This window comes from Sarcophilus harrisii, chromosome 5, assembly GCF_902635505.1.
Source record: "Sarcophilus harrisii chromosome 5, mSarHar1.11, whole genome shotgun sequence".
Classification (NCBI taxonomy): Eukaryota; Metazoa; Chordata; class Mammalia; order Dasyuromorphia; family Dasyuridae; genus Sarcophilus; species Sarcophilus harrisii.
In genome coordinates, this window is record NC_045430.1 from 207353143 (window position 1) to 207372066 (window position 18924).

Here is an 18924-nt window from a genome sequence, read left to right on the forward strand (position 1 = left end):
TTTTTTTTTTAAGCCTCAGAATGAAATTTGAAAGCATAGCAATTCTGGGCTAATGAATAAAAGGGAGTCTCAATATGAAATTCTAATGCAATAATCATACATGGAAGAGAGAGAAAAAAAAATAAAGGGAGTTTGGGTCATATTAGAAAACTCAATCCATGTTAACAATAGGATAAAAGCTAAATGTCACATAAGCAATCAAATATAAATTTAAGACTAATAAATAAGTCATATTGGATGTAAATACAACAGTCAGGTTTAGTTAAAAATCAAGGAGTAAAACCCATGACACAGACTAGGAATCTATCAGCTTTCCTTTAATCAAACCAGGGTAGAGAAGAAGGAATTTCAGGAACTATTTAAATGATGGGGGGAAAGCAGTTCAGTTGTCTGGGAAAGAAACATTTCAAAATTCCCATAGCATAAGTGGGACAATGTACCTCTGCTGATCAAGAAGCTTCAGTGGCTTTCTGTTGCCTTCACAATAAAATACAAACCTGCTTTTGGCATAGAAAGCTCTTTTTTACACTCATGACTCTGAATTCCTACAGAGTGATACCCTATTATCCCAATTTATATCCCATTACAATATCCCACTGTAGGTGCCCTTACATAGTATTTCATATACTGCCTTTGGACCAGCTGTCCCCTTCATCTTGTTATGTTCTCCCTTTATTCAAAAGTTTCTTAATATTCCTAGTTCCCTTCAAAGTAACCTCCTACATAAAGTCGTCCTGAATTTCCTCACAGACCTTCTGCTCCTCTGGATTTATTGCTTATATATTTCCTTCTTACTTACTAATATGCATTTTACTATGCCTAATTCTCCCCACCCAGAACATAAGGTCTCTAAAGGCAACTGGAGTGCTTGCTGTTTGTCCCTGGGTTCTCAGCATCCAGCTCATGCCAAACATGCAATAGAAATTCAATGATTTTTTACTGAGCTGAACTGAAAATAGCAAAACTAAGGAAAAGGCCTGGAGAAGAGTGAGTTCATTCATATACCCATTCTTCTTCAATGATTCATTGGATCCATGACCTTAATAATGTGAGTACTTAATATCTACACTTTCTCACCTTTGGTAAGACTGATGCATGCCATGTATCTAGCCTGAATGATAGAGGCCTTCTTCTAGACCTCTTAATGTCAAGTAGGGGATAGCATAGTCAGCAGAATGTCTATCTGTAATCCTTGACGTTTTACATCATTCTGTATTTTTTATGGTGGTGTTTGCACACATCATTGGTAATGTGCTAAAGATTATTTATATATATTTATATATATATATAACACATATATTATATATACTTATATGTCTATATCTATACCTATATCTATATATATCTATATCTATATCTCTATATATATACATATATATATATGTGTATATATATATATATATACATATATATATATATATATATATATATATATATATATCTTAGACATCACTCCAGTGACCTACAATGTTGGCTCTTTACAGATTATGATATTTTCTGACTTGCAATTTAGAACACTGGTAAAAAAAAAAACTAATATTCAAAAATAGGTTTTTGTTTTATAGAGAATTCTAAAGTTTTGTTGGGCTTTTTTTAAGGTATGAATCTCCCAAATGCAATCTAGCTCTCTTCCTCCTATTAACTCTAAATCCAATTCAATATTTACCTATAATGTCCATCCAAGACAGAGATATTGATGCATCAGCTCAGCCCCTCCATTCAGCAACCATTTATTGAGCCCATATATAATATGCAATACTTAACTGACTACTGCGTACCTGCTTCTCTCTAAGAGTACAGAAGGAACATGAAGCCTGGGAGAAATGAAATAGTCTAGAATACTTTTTTGGAAAATTTTGTGTCAAGTTAAAAATTTAAACTATCTACTATGCAGCAACAAGGTGTTATAATAAAAAGAGGACAATAGTCAGAGATGGAGAATTTTTAACAACTAAATTTGTTTTAATAAATATTTACTGGGAACTCACTATATACAAAGTACTAGAGAACAAAAAAAACTAGTCTCTGCCCTCAAGAAGCTTACATCTCCAAGAAAGGGCTTTGAGAGTAGAAGTTAAAAATAATCTCTCAAGACATCAGTTTCTTCATCTATAAAATGAAAGGGTTAAGGTAGATAATTCTGAGGTTTCCTCTGGTTTCCTATATTTTGCTCCTAATATAGGTTAGGAATTTCATAGTAGTGACCTCTGTCTTTAGGCTATAATAGTAGGGATGGAAGTGAAGGAGATGAAGAAGTAGCAGGATTTCAAAGTTCAAACACTAAAATGAGCAAAAAAAAGTACTCAGTGATTCCTTTTTAAAGCAGCCACTCTGATAATAATTTTAATGATACTGTTTACAAAAACACAATAGAAAAATTGCTTATCTGAGTGATAACTAGTGATTAATCAGCACTCATTACATAATTATTAAAACTTCTCTACAAATAGGAAATTTTGTGGTATTTATTTTATTTAGTATCTACTTTATTTAGACACAAATATGTGTGTGAATATGTATTTTGTGTTAAGTATCTTCTATATCTTCCACAAAGTCTTAATAAAGACTAAAATTAGTGGCCAAGTTCTCGAAGGGACAACCATGTTGGAAAGATCCAGTAACAGACTTAGTGGTGCACAGCAAAGAACAAAAAAAAAATTTATAAAAAAGCAAAGAAAAGATGAACACTTCTGAATAAAATGTGTAGTATTTATTAGATAGGCTTTCTTGGAATGGGAAATTAATTGTGTCTTATTTTGAATCCTCTCTTATACTCCACTGTATATATAGCAATGATTTTTTTTCTATTTTGTACTTAAGGTTTAAATAAACAAAAAAAATTTTTTAAAAAGAAAAAGAAAAAACTAAGTTATGCTGTCTTTAAATGGCAAAATAAATTCTAGACTATCTAAATATAAGCCATATATCTGAATAAAAATGATACTTACCATTCCAATAAAAAAGTATATTGGGAAAGAGGATAATAATCGTAACAGGCTATGAAAAATTCTGATTTTTGCACAAAGAAAAAGATATTAAAATTCTCAATATATTATGTTAAATAGATAAAAACTTTATTTCAGTTTTACTGTCTGAAATACTCCAAGGACAAACCCAAGTACTTCTGTAAAATAAAGGGGTGGTGAAGTTTTACTTTACCCTTGATCCCTTTGGCATTGCAGTTTCATCAACCAAGAGGCAAAGAATGTTGCAGGCAACAAGCAGGACTGAAATAGACTGAAAATAACAAAGAGGATGTTAACTATGGTAGAATATTATTCAATTAAGCTCATTTTCATTATAAGGCAAGACAGCTGATTTTGCATAACTTTCTTCAAGTAATATATTAAGCAGATCCCTTTGAGATAACTGGCAGATATCCATTACAAGTGAAGAAATCTGAAGCTCCCAAAGATCTGAAATCTACATTCAGTTTGTGAAGAAAAACTTTTGGCATGCTGAATAAGATAGATATATTCAAACTTTTCAAGTGAGAAGATACTTTTATTGAAAAGAATACTAGTAAACTACACTTTTACTTAAAAGTTACCTACTACAATTCATTTTAGAGCCAATCTGAAAATAAATGAATGAATGAATGAATGAATGAATAAGCAATGTTTTGCTGTTCCCAAGCCATAAAGAAATTCTTACTGTTTCAATCAGAAGAAGAACCATGACAGCAGGATACACCAAATTTCGTTCCCAGGCTGAAGCCTTTTTTCGTCTCTCTTTTCAAGAAAAGAATGAAAAAGAAATGTAATGATTCAATTTCAGTATTTACTGTAATATTTGCAGTTGATCATAGATAAAGAAATTGCTTTAGGTTTCTTTCAACCAAGTTACGGAATAGAAATCAAGAGATTTTTCCCCCCATTCAACAATTTGACCCTGTAATGACTGATCTCTGAAAACATGTTTAAGGGTTTTTTTTTAAGTCACCATATTGAAACAGAGACAGGATTATTTCCTTTAAAAACTACAATTCTAAAAGCAGTATAGTCTAATGCATGAGTAGATGACCCAAAACTTGTTAATCATTAGTAACTTTTCACATTTCAGCTCATACACCTGACTCAGAACTAATTCTCCTTTTCTTTAACTAAAGAGACTCATTCCTTTCCATAGAATGTAAAAAATTAGTGTTCTAATTAACTTGGGAGATTAGCTAACCCAAATAACAACCGAAAAGATCATTTCTTCACCAACCAAAAGAAACTTAGGACAAATTGCACATTATAGCTTTTCAATTAAATAAATTTTACTCTTACCCTACCTAATCAAATCCAGGATAAGGCAATAATTAAGAAAAAGGTCCATTCCCACCCCACACAAAAAAGTATTTTTATATCATAATTTTCACTAAAACAAATCCATGAATACAGATCTTAATGAAAATCTTTCAAATGCACTGATGGAAGGAAAAGTACTGTTTCTTTATATATTTTTCTATATTATTGAGTTATCCATGGCTTTTTAAGGCAAAAAAGGGAGAGAGTATTTAAATGATTTTGGAAGAACATACATGATAAAGTAATAAAAATTCTCTCCCCTTCTACTCCTTCCCATCAAGGAAAATTCCTCAAATAGGTTTGTTGCATTAGAGAAAGGGATAATCACAGCCTAAGACTTAACCAAGAATTAAAGAAAGGTGACTTCTTACAACTCTCTCCTACTGCCAAGCAAAGGGCTTTAACTCAGTCAGCCAATAAACATTTATTAAGTACTATGTGACAGATGCTGTGCTAAGTGCTTGGAGATTAAAAAAAATAAGTCCCTACCCTCAAGGAGTTCACAATTCAATGGGGAGACAAGAAAACAGACATGTACAAGTTCTATGTAGGATAAATGGGAAATTATTAATAGAGGGAAGGCACCAGGGGGAGGGCAGGATATGTTTGGACCTGTACTTTAGAAAATTCCTTTGTCACTGAATGGAGCATATAGTGGGGAGAGATTTGAGGCAAGCAGACTCACAAGCAATCTATTACTACAGTCCTGACATGAGATTATGAAAACTTGAATGAGAGTGATGGCAGTATTAAGAGTAGGGCATGTACCCAAGAAATCCTATGAAGGTAAAATCTATATACTCTGGCAACAGATTAGATAGGGGAGGGACAGTAAAAAGCTGAGGTTGTCTCCTAGATTATCAGCCTGAGGAACTACACTGATGGTGTTGCCCTCTATAGTAATAGAAAAGATAGGGATGAAGAGGATAGCAAAGGGAGAAAGATAATAAATTTAGCTTTTTAGACATATTGCATATAAGATGTCATTCATATCAAAAAGTCTGAAAGGAGAGATTGGAGGTTAGCACACAAATAGATTTGAAAATCAGCAAAGACATAATAATTAAATCCATGGGAGCTGATGAAATCCCCAAGTGAATTAGTACTTCAGAGAAGAGGCCTTGGATAGAACTCTAAGAAACCCGGGTGGTCAGAGGAAGTTATCTGGATGAGAATGTAGCAAAGGAATCTGAGGAACAGTCCGAGGAGGAGGAGAATGAGAAGAAAGTGTTGCCCCAAAAAAAATCTAGAGAAGAGAGTAAAAAGGAGATGATCAGCAGTGTCAAAGGCTGCATAGAGAGGTGAGAAAGAGGCCTGAGAAAAGGTCACTGGATTTGGCAATTAAGAAATCCTTGGAGAAAGCAATATTGAAGGAATGATAAGATTGGAGGTCAAAAAGAGAAGGAAAGGTGAGAAAGGAGAGACATCTGTTGTAAACAACCTATCCCAAAAGGCCAAAGAGCTACAGAGTATTAGCTAGTGAGGATAGAAGAATCAAATGAAGGTCGTTTGAAGATGAAGGAGACATAAGCGTATTTGGAGCAGGCAGGGAAGTAGCTGTAGATGGTGAGGGATTTAAAATAAGCCAGACAACAGGAATCACAGAGACAATTTGCTAGAAGAAATGGGATGGGATGGGACTGATTGCTTGTCCATGCAGAAAGGTTTGTCTTGGCAAAGAATAGGGTCACCTCTTTGTGTGAGACAGGGTCATTAGTCAGTGGGGAAACTCTAGGTGAGGTATAAGACCCTTTAGCCCAGAGGAAACCTGCTAACAATGTCTGGTTCAGCCCCCATCTCCCCTAAGGGCTCTCGGTCTTCCTGAGAAGTCAGAGGACGGTGACAACCTGTGTTGTGATTGAAGCAGAGTGATAGCAGGTGGAAGTAATACCAGGTGGTAAACTACATACAATAGCAAGTTGTTTATGTGGTCCCACGTGCTCAGTGTTGTTTTTGTTACATTATAAAAAGGGGAAAGTCCTTGAAATAAACAGACTCCATTTTTCCACCATACTCAGGAGTCCCACCTCATCACTTCGGGCTCTAGAAAGCAGGATACAAAGGGTGAAAGAGGAGATAGTGGCAGAAGGCATTTGAGTGACACGAGATCATGAGGAACAGAGAAGGAGCTCTGAGTCAAAGCCCCAATTTTTTCAATGAAATACAGCATAAGGTTCTCAGTTGAGATGGGAAGGGTAAGGGAATTATGTAAAGTTTGAAGAGAGATGAAAAAGATTTAGAAAAACCCCTGTGGAGAGTGGAATAATAAGTTGATAGGGAAGCTATGGCAGGATCATCTAGCAGTAGTAAAGGCTCAGTGGAGGTTTCATAACATAAATCTGCAGCAGACCCAGTCAGAAAAGTTGTCGGGTTTTCTTCAACATCAGATTATGTGTAGGAACAAATGCTACAAATGGTGGGAGTCCTCCAAAGCTGAGGCTCAGCAGATTACAAGCACTGATGTGACAAAGGAGCCAGAAACTAAAAAGAGGACAGTGTAGAGCTGAAGTAATCTGGGCAGGGGTCAAGATGAGGAAAAGAAAAGGGACTGGAAGAGATCATGGTGTGGGCAGAGGAGGATTTGTATGGGAAAGCAGGAGGAGAAAGGGAAGCCACGAGATTAAGGGCAGATGAGGGGCTTCAGAGGTCTTGAGTCTAACATGGAGGCATTTGTGAGTGATGGCAATATCAGGGATTGTCCTTTGTATATGGCCAAGGTAGGATGTAGGTCTAGGAAATGGGGAGGTCAAGAAACTCGGCAATTGGGTGTTGGAAGGCATTTCAACATGTACACATCATCCACTGTTATGAAAGCACGAGTCAAGAAGAGAGACTACAGTACAAATATTGAAGTCCTTGGAAAAGGAAGAGGGTCCTGAAGGTCTGCTGTAAGACAACAGCTAGTAGGACTTTGGGTAGAAAATGTGGATTGTATGAACCTCAAAAGAAGCAAAGGTTATTATCCTCAGCAACGAGATCAACCAAATCATTTCTAATGGAGCAGTAATGAACTGAACTAGCTATGCCCAGAAAAAGAACTCTGGGAGATGACTAAAAACCATTACATTGAATTCCCAATCCCTATATTTATGCACACCTGCATTTTTGATTTCCTTCACAAGCTAATTGTACAATATTTCAGAGTCTGATTCTTTTTCTACAGCAAAATAACGTTTTGGTTAGGTATACTTATTGTGTATCTAATTTATATTTTAATATATTTAACATCTACTGGTCATCCTGCCATCTAGGGGAGGGGGTGGGGGGCGGTAAGAGGTGAAAAATTGGAACAAGAGGTTTGGCAATTGTTAATGCTGTAAAGTTACCCATGTATATATCCTGTAAATAAAAGGCTATTAAATTTAAAAAAAAAAAAAAAAAAGAAAAGAAGCAAAGATTATTGAGTCATGGGGACAGGGAGACAACACAGAAGTCTCGATGGGGAGCAAGGAGCATTCTAATTTCCCCACCTCAATTTCTGAGCCCAGAGGAACAGAGGAAGAGAAGAGGGTAGCCAAGGAGGACATGTCATTGCAGAAGTCAAAAGATAGAAAAACTGGAAGAGGAAAAGACTTTAAGATAAAGGCAATTCTGTTGCCTATGTACAACAAGCAATTCAGAGAACATGGTGGAAGGGACAAGCAGTTGAGATTTGGTGGTGAAAGGATTAAAGAGATAGGAATAATAAATCAGGTAATAGGAAATGGGTTTTGAATGATTACCTAAATATGTTCAAAATTACCAAAATGGACAGAGTATGACCAAGTATGAATTGCATTCAGTCATTTTTCCAGTCGTGTCCAACTCTTCACTGACCCCATTTGGGGTTTTCTTGGCAAAGATACTGAAGTAATTTACCATTTCCTTCTCCAGCTCATTTTATAGATGAGGAAACTGAAGCAAACAGGTTAAGTGACTTACCACTTAGGGTCAAGCAGCAAGAAAGTGCCTAGGCCAGATGTGACTCAAGGCCCAATCCTGTCCCCTGAATCACCTAGCTGGCATCCTGTATGAATATGCTTAACCACTAAATGGAAGACAACTTTCCCTTTCCCAAAGGAGCTGAACCAGGTATGTGATTGCAGCATGAGATCTCTCTTCTTCTCTTCCCTCTACTGGGAATGGGAGGCAGCAGCAGAAGATGTAATTTCCACTTGCAGCCACCTTTCCTCTTCCTTTTTTATCAGGGGATATACCCAGCAGGAGATGGAAGAACATAGCATTTTACCTATGCTCTTCTCATGGGAGGCTGGGGATCAGTTAAATTCAAAAAGAAATCCAAGTCTTGCTGCATAGGGGAAGGTCACCTAATCATGTCCTGATCCATGAAACCTTTCCTCTTCCCCTTTTCTCAAGTAAGGCTATTCACAACAGGAGGGAAAAACCTTGGTGCCCATGATGAAAGAGAAGATAACAACAAAAGAAGAGACCCTAATTAAGTGTGACGCAGTAAAAGAAAGGGATTCAAGACAAAGAAGACCAAAGTAAACGTCTTCAATTTAGTCTAATCCCCAGTATATAGGGAAACCTAGAATTTACCTTCTGAGGTCTCAGTAACTGCTGAGATATCTCTCTGCATATGTCTACATCTAATCAAATATTTCAGGCCCCTCTGGCCATCTGGAAAAGCTAACTATTAGGAATTATATACAAAAAATTACTAAAATATGCATGCCCTCTGACCTAGAAATACTCAAAAGAAATCAAAAAAAAAGGGAAAAGTCCTATAGATATGCAAATATTTATAGTTATTCTTTTATAGTGGTGAAAAAAACAACTGTAAACTAAAAGGATGTCTATCAGTCGGGCATAGATGAACAAATTACAATATTTAAATGTGATGGAATATTGTTGTTCTGTAAGAAGTAAGGAAATTGGTAATTTCAAAGAAACACAGAAAGACATATGTTAATTTCTTCTCTGGTTCTCAATTTCTTCATCTATAGATTGCACTTAATTTAGCTAATATCTAAGGAAGTTAAATCCTCATTTTTGGCTTCTTAGGTTTTTTAAGCTTACATAGGGAAATAATGGGTAACTATTCAATAGTAAAAGGCATAAAGCCATTTAGAAAATATTTTATTATTATATCAATTACATACTCTAACCAGCACACAACCTTAGTGCAGCCATAGAAAATGTAAAAACCCATAAAGAAATTCCTGTCAATACAACACAAGTTAAAATAGATGCAGAAAGATCTGTTGAAGAATCTCTTTCAGCTACTCAAAACTAAACTATAAACCTGCTCCAAAGATAAGTAGGACATGCTGCTTTACACATGTTGTTTTCTCAGTTGATCCTCACAACAAAAAAGTTCTAGATTCACCAGACTCTTGGGCTCTAATCTATAAACATAAAAGCCCTGTTCTCCTGGAAACCTTTAATATACGGAGGGACCTGGAAATAAGTTTAGAAAAACAAAGTCCAATTTTTATCTACCATAATATTTAAAACATTTCAAGGAATAGAAATATCATTTCTTTTACTTTTTCATTTAAAAGTGACAAATAACTTTTAATATCCTAATTTTACCTATAAGCTATATAACTCAATAATGTTGGTTGGGGAGCAATGCTATAATGTTGAAAGATCACACAACTTGAGTCAGAGACCTTGGCTTGAATAGAACATAAGTTCCTTGAGGACAGGAACAGTTTTATTTCTATCTTTGTATCCCATAAATCTATGATAGTTCCTGAAACATAGGAAGTACTAAATAAATGTTTCTTGACTACCTAAGTTTTAATTCTGTCATTCCCTTAGGTAAATAGTCTAGTAACCCTTTTAGACCTTAGTTCCATTATCTGTAAAAACGACTTTGAAAAGATATACTAAATCACCTATAGGCTATGATGCTAATAATCAAAATAAATAGTAGTGTGGGAAGTCACTGTTTACTAGTGCCCTCCTGAGGAGATACTACCTAAAAGCAACTCAATTATTTCAAGATCACACCTTCCATTTATATTTCCAATCTGACATCCTATATTCTTTTCCTTGACTATTAGAAAATATCTTTTCAGTAAAATGCATGCATACATTATATACATTATGTATGTGTGTACATGTTAGAAATCTTTTCCCCACCAAAAAGATGTTAATTTGCCCATAAATCTACAAGGAGGCAAGAAAAACATGCAAGAATAATACAGGGTACTAGAATAACGAGAGAGAGGAATTGGGAACTGTTAGGAGAAGTCATTTCACTCTTCTCTGCCAATTACATGTAATTACAACTGATCCTAGAAAACAATGACTTTGGGTGTTGCCATCATGACGTTGCTGTAGTTTATTCTGCTCTCAAAAAGCATCATGACATTAAGGAGGTGATGGCATGACATGCAAGTGAGTTGGATTTATAGAAGGGAGGGCTGTGCAAGGTCACCTGCCTTATTTTTCCCTCCAGAACCACCTGGTCCAGTAGCCAGATACAAACCAGGACGACTGAAAATGGTCCTAGATGCAATGGGAAACTTTGACCTTTTTAAGCTAGAGTCTTCAATGGGGGTCTCAGTCTGATTGAGGCTCACCCAATCAGTGATTAAGGATAGGGAGCAAATGAGGCAAAGGATCTCCTCTTTCACCTACTACAAAAAAATCTACTAAAGTAAATAAATGAATGAATCTGGGAGGGAAGACCCTCAAGAGTTTCCACTGCACCCAGCTGGGATAGATGGGAAGAGAAAGTTATTGGACTTGAGTAGACTAAAGAACTAAGAGGTAAGGACATGTGATGTAGCAATCCCTGTTCCCACTGTCTTTCTAGTCTAGGAAGCAGCATAGCAAACTGGAAAGGAGGCTAGATGCAGAGTAAGCCCTGGATTTAAGTCTCTTCTCTCACTTTTCCTAGCTGTATCAGAGGACAAGTTATTTAATTTCAGTTTCATCAACTAGAAAACAGTAATTACAATTTTACTCCTGTCATACAGGGATCATACAATAAATTTATTCTATTCTAACAACCTAAGTTTTTACCATATTACATTTTCCCAAAATATTCTTCTTGGTAATTGCCTCAGTTCTTTCTTACACTTGATATGCAAAACTTTTTTGAGAATATCCTTTTCATAGTTAAATTAAAGAGCACTATTGTTAATTCAGATTTCCTGCATGAATTATCAAGGCAATTCAAGGTTACATCCCCTAAATGTCATCCAGAAAGGTTAACATTAGAAAGTCAAACAGGGAAGGAGCTGAATTCAAAATCTAAGACAATATGCTTGTCCATGTATCTTTCATTCTCTCAAGTATCAAATACAAATATGGGATATTGTACTAATCATCATTTTTAAAAATTATTCTATTTTTATCTTCAATCATTCCTCACAAATTGTTTCCCAACCAAAATCCCATCTTTTAGAAAAAGTCTTTCCCACACCCTCTTAATTCCAGTGCTTTCCCTATTATTTCCTATTTATCCTTTACATAACTTGCTTAGTATTTATTTGTTTGTAAATTGTCTTCCCATTAGATTGTTGCTCTCCTAGAGACAGGGACTGTCTTTTGTCTGTTTTTGCAACCCTACTGCTCACCACAAAATAAGTGCTTAATAAATATTGGTTGATTGGTTGGTTCAATATATGACAATATATTAAAATAAATTAAAATCAAACATTTAAAACTTTTCCCTGGGTAAAGAAAATAAAACTCCACACTAGGAAAACCTTAAGACATATAAAAAGTCTATTTGCTATAGCTCAGAGGTATGAAAATGACTTCTACTTCTAGTAGCCATTTGATTTTAACACACATATTCCATATCTAAGAATACCTTGGTATTATGACTATGTAATGCAGACAGCCTCAAATTAACAATTAAAAAATATTTCCAGGTTGCAATACAAGTAATATAATGAACCTTTCCCTTCCCTCTCCCCAGCCTGATCCATGCTCCATCCTTCTTTCCCCTGAATTAACCTTTCTTTGGTTAATATATATTTAAATACTATATCCTGGAGCTCTATAAAAATCTCAGCTAATTTAAAAAGTTACTTCGGCTCTAAAATCCATGATGATAAAGAAAGAAGGTCTGTGAAAATATAGAAACACTAAAACACTGTTAATGGAGCTGCAAATTATTCCAACCATGGGACAACAAGGGGGCTCCACCAGCCTGAAGTCGGGAGGACCTGAGTTCAAATCTAGTCTCAGACATTTAATACTTCCTAGTTGTGTGACCTTAGGCAAGTCACTTAACCCCAATTGCCTCAGCCAAATAAATAAATAAATAAATAAATAAATTACTCTAACCATTCTAGAAAACAATTAAGAACTATGTGAAAAATCACTGCTTAGAACTTGTAGAGTACAATATTGTTCTCATGCATACTCCATGGAGGTAACCAAAATAAAGGACACATATAAGTCAAAATATCCATAGTAACATTTGTTTTTTCAGTAACAAAAAAATTATAAACAAAGTGGTGACCATCAGTTGGGAAATGACTAAGCTGAAGAATATAGTTAAAAACAAATATGAAGAATTCAGAAAGAATACTGGAATACATGTAGAAATTAGGCAAAGTAAAACAAACTGAACCCCATTAGCAATGATGCCAATGAACACAATACTAAAAGGAATTTAATTGCAAATCACAAGAATCAGTCTGGTCTTAGAAAAAAGATATGGAAACACATTTCCTTTTTAGTTTGGCAGAAAATTATAAGCATATAGTACAAATTCATCCCACCATTCCCCCAAAAAATCATTTGATGTCTTTGGTCAGGGTGGAAGCTTTTAACATTCCATAAATTTTTAACTTTTTATTTTTTATCCAAATAATACTCTTCATTAAGATGCAGTAACAAGCCAATATAATGCAAAAGTTAAATACCTAATTTTGACTTCATTGCCTTCACATTGTCAAGTTCTTTTTCCAGTTCCATTACATTATACTCCACTGAAGAAGATAACCCTGTTCAAAGAAGTAATATTTTAGAAAAACACCAAAATAAACAAATGAAAAACATAAGATCATCCTTTGAAACAACACCACAAGGCATATAGTGCTTATATTCAATTAAAATCAATTGTAAACTATTTCAAATGCTGTTAGGTTCTTCCACATCTTGGTTTCAGAATAAATACAAGTATTTAAGATTATTTTAAAAAAAAAAAGATTTTTCTTTAGCATTTTAATATAACTTCTAAATATATTATTCTTACTAAGTCTGTATGTGTCCAAGAAAATATTACCTTTTTACTGGAACTTACTTCTATGTACTATTTTTAAAATTTCTTATTTTTATACTAAGAACATTAAAACTACAAATAGTGCTTCAGAAAACATGTAACTAATCATTAATGAATAATTGTTATTTAATATCAGTGTTGTTCACCATTTATTAAGTAAGATTTTGTAAAACAGTAACTAGTACACACAAGTGTATGAATTCTTTTATTATGTCATATTACTATATAATAACATTGCTGTTATATATTATATTACTATAAAACTGGGTACTTTATCTTTAAATGAAAAATTTAATACAGATACTTCATTCCATTACCTAGAACTTTTCTATAACAGATTCTTAATGGAAAAGCTAAAACATGATATCTGAAATGAAGTTAAGATAATGTGATCTATACTATTTTAGTAATAAATACATTTTCTTGCATTCTAGTTATTTAAAACTTCACGGTAACTTATTACTTTAGGAAGAAGCATGCATGACACTATGGACAGAATACTAGATCTGAAGGTAGAAGAAATGGGTTCCAATTCTAGCACTTCCACTTGTTACTATGTAACTTTAGGCAAGTCATCTCACTTTACTAGGACTTAGTTTCTTCAACTGTAAAGTGAGTGGATTCAACTGAATGAACTCTAAGATGCTACCTAGTTTTAAATCTATAATTCTTTGAATTTGAGATTAATTAGAAAAATCAATTATCCAACCATAATGGAAATTACTATGACTATAAAATCCAAATCCAGAATTCATTCCCTGTATTTTATAGACAAAGTCTCCAATATAATAAAGATTAAGAAAAACTTAGGGAGTTCTGTATGGCTTTTGAAAGGAATTCACTTTGATCATATGAATGAATGAATCAAATTATATTTATTTATAATATATTCTATCAAGAAATTATGTGAAAACATGCAAATAACTTTCACATTTGATCCTAAATCACATGTCTAGACTACATGTAAACATAAGGAAGGCCAAACATGATTTTTTTAAGGATAACACTTAAAAGAGATCATTTTTGAAGCACTAATTTTGAAAGGCACACATGTTCCAGGCACAAAAGAGGAAGTTTGTAAAATAAATTAATATAAAATTTTCATTTAATATTATTTTATCTTTTCAAGCAAATTCTGCTTTTAAAAATAGTCAATTTCTCACAGCATAATACTTAACACTAAAAGCAAAAGTTACCTTTATGAGTATAGAGTATTACATATTACTTCACTTACTTCATTAGAAAAACGATTTTGTTTGGTAGAATTTTGACTTAAAATTGCTAATAAACAAATAAGAAAATGGCAAAATGCATATAAAAAAGATGAGGCAAACTAGATTTAAGCATCATATCGTAATTACATTATTTCAAAATGCACCTAAAAAGTTCAATGTCAGCATTGTCTAGCCAATAAGTCAAATTGGTAGACAAAACCTGTATGGACTAGTCATGAAAAATTAGAAGGGATTCTCCAAGAAAACCACAAAGCAGCTCATTTAAGGTCAATTTAACGGTATTATTCTGTTTTTCTTCCAGCCCCGACATAAGATTTCACTACCTCAAAGGAAACTGTAAGAGTATCTATTTGCATTCCCCTAGGTGATTGGCAGTTCAACACCAATTAGTTCAAAATTACACTGTTACTAGCGTGCAATAAAAACAACACCTTTCATCTTTCTTACACAGGTAAGAATACCTTCAGAGCCAATAACTTTGATCAAGTAAGTATTTTTGATCCTGCCCCACCCGTCTCTTTGGATTCAGGAAAACTAATAGCTAACAGCAACTTTTCCCAGCTTTATTCTTCAGCTAAAAGACTGATGTGGGTATTGAAAATATTTCTGCTTCCAAGATATTTTAATTTCCCAAGGTCCAATATTTCTTGAAAAAATGAAAGTGCCTTCAAACTGATACTGTTCAACCATTATACTATCTATAAAAGAATATAACTTTTTATTTTACATTATAACTTCCTATTACACATTATGGTTAATTTTTAAAAACTGTCAGTTGAACACTAACATATACTAACCTAACCTAAACAAATAAAGACTAGGGAGAAATGTGTGAGTAATTTGTTAAAACAACTCTAAACAACCAAATAAGGAGTTCCTAATCTTTAATGTTTCATGGACCCCTTAAGTAGTTCTGGTGAAACTGATGAAATCCTTCTCAAAATAGTATTTTAAAATAATTGAAGAAAATACTAATTTCCAATTAAAGATAAGAGAAAATAAAAATGTAATCTTTTTTCCCCATACAAGATCATGGACCCTTTAAAATTTATACATATATCTCACCTTGGAAATCCATAGAGGAAAAGTTAAGAACCCCTGAATTAGAACCTCCCAACAAAGAACAAACCCTTTAAAATAGAAAAGATTCTCTTCACATAAGTTTGAGGTTATTATTGAAGTTTTGTTTTGTTGGGTTTTTTTGGCGGGGGGAGAGAAGAAACAGTTCTAGAAAAGTAGAACAGAGCATCCACTATTAAAATACACTTATACATGCTAGAAGAAATTTATTTTTTAATATTTTTATAAGAAATCTCTTTACAAAAGATCATGATGTCAATTCCAAAACTTTCAAATGCTAAGAATTGCTTTGGTTCACAATTTTCTTCATAATACCTATTATCCAAAATGCAACAAATTTACTAAACCATCACTTAGAAAAGACAATTTTCCTCAGAGTAAATGTATTATAAAACTTAGAAATATTGTTTATTAGTGAAGCTTTGATAAGCATTAAAAATGAAAATCTATAAGCTGAGGGCAAGAACTATCACTTTTTGTTTTTATATCCCTAGCATCTACCACAGCACCACTTATCATAATAATCAATTAATAAATGATCTGTTGATTATACATAATGTTACATTTATATACCAGATCCTGGCTAAAATTTTCATGAGGGAAGAAAATCAGGAATTGTCTTCTCTACTCCTATTTTAACATTCTAACATATTCCAATATGTATTTAAGTACTGTTTTCTGTCTAGAGTAAAGGTAAGAGTTTGGAGACCCTAGCTATCAGATACTAAATATAATTCAAAATAAAGTGTGAAATATAAATAAATTTGAATTTTAATGAAGACAAAAAGTATTAAATATCAGTAATTTTGAAATGCAGCCATAAAGAGGAATTTACTTAGTGTTCTTTTCTACTTAAGACATTAGCTGGTACTAGGTCTTTCACATGCATATACACTCATGTGTACGTATGTATGTATATATATGTGTGTATATATATATATATACATAAATAAGTATGTATTTATGTATATATATATATATACACACATATATATAGAAGTACATATACGTTGCCCTTCATGGGCTGAAAATATTATATGTCTTAAAGGCATCAGCAAGTAAATGTGCATGTAATATTCCATCTAATTAAGTCAGTCAGTTATTATTAAACACTTATGTGCCAGAGCACTGTCAAGTGCTATGGGAACAAAAGCAAAAACATTTCTAGCTCTCAAAACTCCAATTCAAATGTGGGAGATAAGATGTAATAATTAGGTACATATAAAATGGAAAGAGTTGATAGAAGATAACTGCAAAGGGGAAAGGCATTAGCAGCTTGGAAGACTAGGAAAGATCTCCTGCAGAAGACAGGATTTGAGCCAGGCCAACTAAGAATCACAGAGGTGAAGAAGAGAAGCATTCTAGGAATGAGAGACAGCCAGTGTAAAGGCACAGAGTAGAACATGGAGGCAATGTATGTGCCAAAATGTTTGTGGCAGCCCCATTTGTAGTGGCTAGAAGCTGGGAAATGAACGAATGCCCATCAATTGGAGAATGGTTGAATAAATTGTGGTATATGAATGTTATGGAATATTATTGTTCTGTAAGAAATGACCAGAAGGATTAATACAGAGAGGATTGGCGAGACTTACATGAACTGATGCTGAGTGAAATGAGCAGAACCAGGAGATCATTATATACTTCAACAATGATACTGTATGAGGATGTATTCTGATGGAAGTGGATTTCTTCAACAAAGAGAAGATCTAGCTCAGTTTCAATTGATCAAGGATGGACAGAAGCAGCTACACCCAAAGAAAGAACACTAGGAAATGAATGTAAACTGCTTGCATTTTTGTTCTTCTTCCCGGGTTATTTATACCTTCTAAATCTAATTCTCCCTGAGCAACAAGAGAACAGTTCGGTTCTGCACACATATATTGTATCTAAGATCTACTGTAACCTATTTAACATGTATAGGACTGCTTGCCATCTGGGGGAGGGGGTGGAGGGAGAGAGGGGAAAAATCGGAACAGAAGTGAGTGCAAGGAATAATGTTGTAAAAAATTACCCTGGCATGGGTTCTGTCAATAAAAAGTTATTAAATATATATATCAATACTAAAAAAAAAAAAAAAAAAAAAAAAAGAACATGGAGGCAAGTGGGACATGGAACCTGGATCAAAGAGGGGTAAAGTTTAAGAGGACTTTATTAACAACAATGCTATGTGAAACTCCTTGGTAACCTTCATAGATTATATAATGCCTTTACTCAAAAGATCAATAAAATTTCGCTGACATAATAATGTGCCTATTACCATGCCATTAAACAAACTTCTATTAAATGCCTATTGGATACAAGGCACAGATAGGAAAAAAGGAAACCACTTTCCCTCCCCCCTCAAAGAATTTATACTATAAAGCATATAAGTAGATATAAAAGTAATACAGGCAGTAGAAAGCACCAAAAGCTGGGTAGTTCCAGAAAAGTCTTCTCTAGGAGGTGGTTACTAAGCCAAGGTATGAATTATATCAAGAGATTTGGTAAGAAGAGAATTCATTTTGTTCCAAATTTTCCCTTCCTTCCCAATTAAAAAAAAAAAAAAAGAAGAAGAAGAGAATTCATGTCAAGTATCCAGACACTCATACAAAGGATGAAGTAGGATGTAACGGGTAAGAAACACAAAGCAGCTAAAATGGGAGTTCTGAGTGAAAGTAGAATTCATAAAGGTGATCAAGAGAAAGTAAGTGTGAAATGGTGGAGGGAAATACCATGGTCAGATCTTTTTCTTGGGGAAGCTTTTTTTAAGCTTCTATAAGGAAGGTGGATTAGAGACAGGGAAATAATTAAAGAAGAATGTCCATCAGAAAGCAATTACAATAGTTGAAGTGAGAAGCCATGTGGAGTTCTGGTAAGTAGAAAAGAATTGACATGGAAGTAAAATCAAAATGACCAGATACGGGTGGGCAGAGGGGCAGTGATGACAAGGGACCTAAGAGTTTGCAAACTTGAATGACTAGAAAGATGATGGTACCTTCAACAGAATTGGAAAGTTGGAAGGAATATGGGCATCAGAGAAAAATAAATGAGTTTCATTTTGGACATGATGTGTATGAGATCCAAATGGGACATTTAGTAGCAGGGAGCTAGCAATGTTGGAATTGTATTTCAGCAGAGAAAT

General features: G+C 34.0%; 1 protein-coding gene across 4 annotated transcripts in view; it reads right to left on the reverse strand.

The window, feature by feature from the left end:
• Positions 1 to 18924, reverse strand: part of LMBR1 (limb development membrane protein 1) — a 178735-nt gene that overhangs the window by 27492 nt on the left and 132319 nt on the right. For all 4 annotated transcript variants that reach the window (XM_031939546.1, XM_031939545.1, XM_031939548.1 and 1 more), the window contains 3 exons: positions 13130 to 13210; positions 3655 to 3731; positions 3160 to 3237 (listed from right to left, as the gene is read on the reverse strand). In XM_031939546.1, coding sequence (XP_031795406.1) covers positions 3160 to 3237; positions 3655 to 3731; positions 13130 to 13210 — 236 coding nt within the window. The remainder of the gene's footprint in view (positions 1 to 3159; positions 3238 to 3654; positions 3732 to 13129; positions 13211 to 18924) is intronic.